Source organism: Ammodytes marinus (genome assembly GCF_949987685.1).
Source record: "Ammodytes marinus genome assembly, chromosome: 19".
Taxonomy (NCBI): domain Eukaryota; kingdom Metazoa; phylum Chordata; class Actinopteri; order Uranoscopiformes; family Ammodytidae; genus Ammodytes; species Ammodytes marinus.
The window spans coordinates 14,177,007-14,183,096 of NC_137223.1; the positions used below are offsets into that span (position 1 = coordinate 14,177,007).

Below are 6,090 nucleotides of genomic sequence, written 5' to 3' on the forward strand. Positions count from 1 at the left end.
TATTCCTTCTCAAATGTTTGGGGTTGGATGTACAAAATATAATATCAATCAAAGACTGAATAAAGAATGAATTTATATTGCAGTCTTTTGCATCATATTTCCCTCTCCACTAGACAACCCTATTGGATCTCTGCTAGTTTATTCATCTGTGTCGTTCCCTTCTGACTTCTGTATTTTATAATAAGTTATTGGGGATGACGGGAGGAAAAGCTGTTGGTGGTGAAATCGCTAAGAACTGCCGTCAGAGGTTGATGAATATTAAGATTAACTACAAAACTTTTCCCCACATTTGTCATTAGTGTACCTATCTCCAGCCATCTCCCCCCCCCCTCAGTGTTTGATGGTGACGCACTTGACCTCGGTGAAGAAGTGGTAGGAGTCCTTCCCCCCCTCCCTCCCCACACCGGAGTTCTTCATGCCTCCAAAGGGCAGGTTGAGATCCCTCACGAGCCAGCAGTTGGTCCACACCAGACCCGTCTGTAAGCGCTTGGCCACCCGGTGAACCCTGCCCACGTCGCGGGACCAAACGGTGGCCGCCAGACCATAGCGCACGTCGTTGCCCTTGGAGACTGCCTCGTCCTCGGTGTCGAAGGGGCTGACGCAGGTGACAGGGCCAAAGATCTCCTCCTGCGTGACGCGGGAGCTCTGGGAGACTCCAGAGATGACGGTGGCAGGCATGAAGTAGCCGCCGGCGTTGACCTCGGGCAGGTCCAGCCCGTCCACCCCCTCACCGCAGTGGACGATGCCTCCTTCGGATTTGGCGAGCGCTACGAAGCTACGAACCTGTAGGGGAGCAAGACAAAAGGTGCACTATGCAGTTTCAGAGGAGGGGGATTTGTTTACATTCACAGAGCCTGCAGTTAGTTTATAAAACGTAATTTCTCCAAGTGTAATTCTTAGTATTGAATAATTCCATCATCATAAAATCTCAACAAAATTATTTTGAGGCACCTAGAACCGAACGTTAGACTAGAATATGCTTATAAACCAAACTGTGGGGCCCTGCTGCTGTAAACAACAACAGTGAAAAACAAACTTTTCAGGTAGCTTTCTAACTTCAAATAGTGTTCCAGGGGTCACATTTTCCTGTGAGGAAAGTTTGTTTATTCAGTTATGAGAATATACCTTAGAAAATGTTCACTACTCTGACACACCCAAAGTTACATAGTGCACCTGCATGTATATCGAAACCCCTTCTTTACAAGTGGAAGTTGTTTCGTTTTGTTCACAGCACTATAACAATATATTGCGTCACCTTCTCCAGGTGCTCTTTGCTGATGAGCGCTCCGTTGCTGTTGCTGGGGTCAGAGGGCACACCTGTCTTCCACTTCTTCGCTGCAGCCACAAACTTTGCCAGAAACTCGGAGTAAATGCTCCTCTCAACATAAATCCTACTGGTGCACAAGCAGATTTCTCCCTGAGAGTGGGAAAGGAGAACGACAGTTGAAGACATTGTTTTCATGAATTTACCTTTGACAAAATATGGTCCGTCATCTCTCCCCTGTGGACAAATCATGTCATTGCATGCTGACCATATACTGACAAAAAAGTTCTGAGATGACAGGCTTTATTTAATTGACAGTAAAAATAACAATAAAAAGAAAACTTGTCTTTACACCCGGCTAGCGGTTTCCCCCACATTTTCAGTATTTGTGCTAGCCTAAGCTAACAGGCTGCTAGTGTTGTTTACATTTTTAACACACTGCTATAGAAGTGGTATCAATCCTCTCATCTTGTGCTCGGCAGGAGAGCAAAACCAGAGTATTTCCCAAATTGTCGAACCAATCCTTTAACATTTCACTAAATATGTGTTTTGACAAAACAATAATCTTAACTCAAGGTCTATTTATTAGCTTTTAAGTGGCCGAGCAAACTCCAGCTGACTGTAACTAATCCAAATTTCCCTAAAAGGTCGGCAAAAGACTATAATGTGAAACGCAGAACAAATAATGACAGCTACAGTGAAAGTACATTTAAAAAAACTCACTATCACATTTCTCTTACCTGATTGGAGAAGCTGGAGCGAACCGTGGTCTGGATGCACTGGTCCAGGTCTGCGTCAGCGAAAATGAGGGCAGGGTTTTTACCTCCTAGCTCCAGGGAGAGTTTCTTACAGTAGGGGGCGCTGCGCTTTGTGATGTGCTCGGCAGTAGCAGTGGAGCCAGTGAACGAGATCAATGGGACATCAGGGTGGCCGACCAGGGCGTCGCCTGCTCTCGGCCCAGTGCCAAAGACCATGTTGACTACTCCTGGAGGAACACCTGCACAGAGAGAGAGAGAGAGACGGGTTCACAGAGAGTCCATCATTCATTTTATTTCCATTCATTTTTATAAAGGTAAAATGTCATAATAGTAAGTGGTTAAAAGGTTTTTTATTAGCAATGCTCTTAAATGTGGGGTCAACCAATCTGGAGAAAGCTTGTTGTCAAAAATCACTTTTTGTCGAAATCAGTGAATCTCCTCACGACCCCGCTACCTGTCCATACTGTGTGAGCTGATGAACGATCTGGTGTTAATACACAGCCTAAGAGTGTGTAAACGAAGAGGGCCCATCGTAGCTAGCAAAATGCCTGTTTACAGAGCCTAGGATGTGTACTTCACCGGTTTGAATATGAAGGTGTATTGAATTCTGAGATCCTATGTAGTATAAATGTGCGAAAGAAATTTAAATCGGTTCATCCTAGCCTGAGAAAAGGCAGAAAGAGTGTTTTTTTTAACCCTATATTTCTCTTTCTCGTGACATCACAGAAAGATAAATATAGGGTTAAAAAAAACTTACTTTGTAAATATCACTGTGATGTCACAGTAAAAGACATCACAGTAATATTTACAAAGTAAGTTTTTTAAAAAAACACTCTTTCTGCCTTTTCTCAGGCTAGGATGAACCGATTTTAATTTTTTTCGCACATTTATACTACATAGGATCTCAGAATTCAATACACCTTCATATTCAAACCGGTGAAGTAGGCCTTTAACATCAGATTTTTTTAGCAAATCGTGAGGACCCATTCACTGATTTTGACAATACAGTTTTTGACAACAAGCATTCTCCAGAATTGCTGACTCCGCCTTTAACACTTCAAGGTGGAGTCAGCGAGTCTGGAGAAAGTATCATGTTAATGTGAACTCATGAGAGAATACATCTAACTCTTCTGTGTGTGTACAGTATATATGTGGATGGCTTTATGCATTGTGGGTGCTGTGGTCCTACTACCTGCTTCCTGCATGAGTTTGCACATCATCCAGGCAGTGACAGAGGTCATCTCGCTGGGTTTAGCCACCACTGTGTTGCCTGTAGCGATGGCAGGGGCAATCTTCCAGGTCAGCAGGTACAGGGGCAGATTCCAGGGGCTGATCAGACCAGCTACACACAAACACACAACAACACAATTTAAACACACACTCAAAAAAAGCAAAAAATAGAACGTTTAAAAGGTTTTGATGTAAACACACTGAGCTCTCACCGACTCCCACAGGGCAGCGGATGGTGTAGTTCAGGCAGCCCATGTGTTCCATCTGGCTGCACTCGGTGGTGTGGTGGAGCACCGACGACGCAAAGAAGCGGAAGTTGTACGCCGAACGGGGAATGTCCACAGTCCGGGCAAACGTGACCGTTTTACCTGTAGCACAGAAATAACTGATTAATCGGGCACCTGTGTTGTTTAAAAGCGTGATCAAATATGTTTTGTCATTCTATCTACCGTAACTTTCCTCTAACACTGTTATTACCACAAGAAAATTTCTCTTTTTTTCTCCCTTAATTTGTATCAAAATATCCCAAAAACCAAAAGGCAGATTTAAACGTAAAGGTATGTTTGCAGTCCCACAACGTATACTGTTTTTAATGACCTTTCCTCTTGCGCCACCAGGCAAGGCCAACATGTCCAGTTGTATACTATATGTGAGAATGATCAAAATTGACAGAATATTCACCTATAGCGTTTCATGCTTCCGAGGCCTCTGTTTATTTTGGACATAGCATTAGCTTTCCTCTACTGCCACCCTCAGGGTGAATGGTCAGTTGACAGCACAATGTATCCTAATCAAGTATGTTCATGGAAAGTAAATTTACTCAATTACTTTACTTGAATACAATTTTAAGTATATATATCCTTGTACTTCCTCTGTGTATTTCCATTGTATGCAACTTTATACATTTACTTTCTGAAAACGTATGTTTCATTGCAGATTCAGACTAATTAATAGAAAATATAAACAACAACAAAATTATGATGTAATGTTAAGATTAGAAGGATTTTTTACAGGATCTTGTAGTATAGCATTCTACTTTCACACACTTAGAGCTGCAAAAATTACAACTATGCAACTATTTTGATAATAAAAAATTGTTTCAAGTCAATAAAAAAAAGCTTTGTTATGGTAAGCTCAATGGACTAAAAAACAATATTTGATGACATCACTTGAGTTTGAGAAAGTGCTGATAGACATTTTTCACTTTTTGCTTTTGTTTAGTTAACAAAACGATGAATTTAATGATCAAGAAAATATGTGGCGGAAACATAAATGATGAAAATAAGAGTTAGTTCCAGCCCAAAACATCGGTTCTGGAAATCTAGTTCAAAGATTTGAGCATAAGGTAGTGTTGAGGCCGGAAAAAAATTATATTAATGACAACAGGCCAGTTCAGACCCACTGACTGTGGCCAGTGCTATTGACTACCTGAATGACAGAACATGTGTTGTAACAGTGTAAGACACCTTGGTCTCTGGACTCAGCTTGGGCTAACTCATCCACATGGGCATCGATGAGGTCTGCCAGCTTGTTGAGGACCTGGGCTCGCTGCTCTGTGCTGAAGGCAGACCATACAGGGAAGGCCTCCTTAGCTGCTGCTACCGCGGCATCCACCTGTAGGGGATAAAACACTGATTCTTTAGCACTTTGATCTGTGTGACTCTATGGTGATGCCTCTACACATGTGAAGGTGCTACGAGGATTTTTTTTTATATTTCTGAAATGGTCTAATTTTTCCTCTGATGATCATAGATGACATGTAACAGCAAACAAGATCATCAGTGCAAAGAATATTATTTTTAGATAGTTTTTCTTAATGCCTTTGTCATGGGTATACATTCACCCAGGAAAAACAGCTGGGGTAGTAAAAACACTACTGCTTCTGTCCAAAGGGGGTGCAAGAATGAACAAAACCTGAAAGTTCCTCTGAACATCTTTGAAATGTATAGGTCAGAAATGCTGTTTTATACTACAGAATTGTACAGTAGCATGCTGTTGATATTGTGTTCCTCAAAGGGATTTACTATAACAGTATTTGATTGTGTTAACAAGCGTTGAGTTATGTAAAAGGTGTCTGGTATTTATTTACAGCTATTTACTAGAGTAGGGTTTATTGACATGTGATGTGTTTAATGATTACTGCACTGTTGACTCTGGAAAGAGCAAAGGTGCTTCCCTCTGAAAGAGTGCAATTGCAAGTAGGCTTATTTGTACAAAATAAAATCTGGCCTAAATACAGTCTTAACAGTCCTATGATGCAATCAATATGCACCATATCTGCAATATAACATTTGAAGTTTTACTGGATTAAGCCTAGAGAAAAAGGTCAGAATATGTCTCAAAAAGTGCAATAAGGGAGCAAGGTTCACTATCCAAGAAGACTCTTCCAGCCATAAAAAAAAGACCTCAACCAACCCCACACAAGTTTTCACATTGGTGCTAACCCTTTATTTAACAGTCAGTCAATTATCACCTTTAAAGCTTTAGCAATATTCAAGCGCAGTAAAAGAAAAGCAACCTGGCCACTAGTTTTGGTGCTCTTGACATTAGCTCTCAATACAAACTAGGCTAGGCCTACTGCAGAGGAAGAACCAAATGCACAGTGGAGTAGGCTTTAATAATAATATTAATATATATTAAAAATATTAATATAATAAAAAATCAATCTTAAAGTGAAATTGGATGACCCACCTCCTCCTTGCCGCTGTCAGGGACTTTGCAGTACACCTCTCCGGTGGACGGGTCATACGAGTCGATGTGACTCCGGCATGGGACGAACTTTCCTCCGATAAAGTTCTCCAGAACCAGGTAAGAGTGCTGCTCGGAGGATTTCGACAT

At 41.5% G+C, this 6,090-nt stretch overlaps 1 protein-coding gene across 1 annotated transcript; it reads right to left on the bottom strand.

Annotated features, from left to right (window-relative positions):
* Positions 1-330: 330 nt before the first annotated feature.
* Positions 331-6,090, bottom strand: aldh8a1 (aldehyde dehydrogenase 8 family, member A1; the record flags this gene model as incomplete). Its single annotated transcript, XM_080048269.1, has 7 exons — positions 331-783; positions 1,256-1,417; positions 2,005-2,261; positions 3,215-3,364; positions 3,465-3,620; positions 4,719-4,866; positions 5,944-6,090. The coding sequence occupies 7 exons, from the start codon at positions 6,088-6,090 to the stop codon at positions 331-333; spliced, it is 1,473 nt and encodes a 490-aa protein (XP_079904395.1).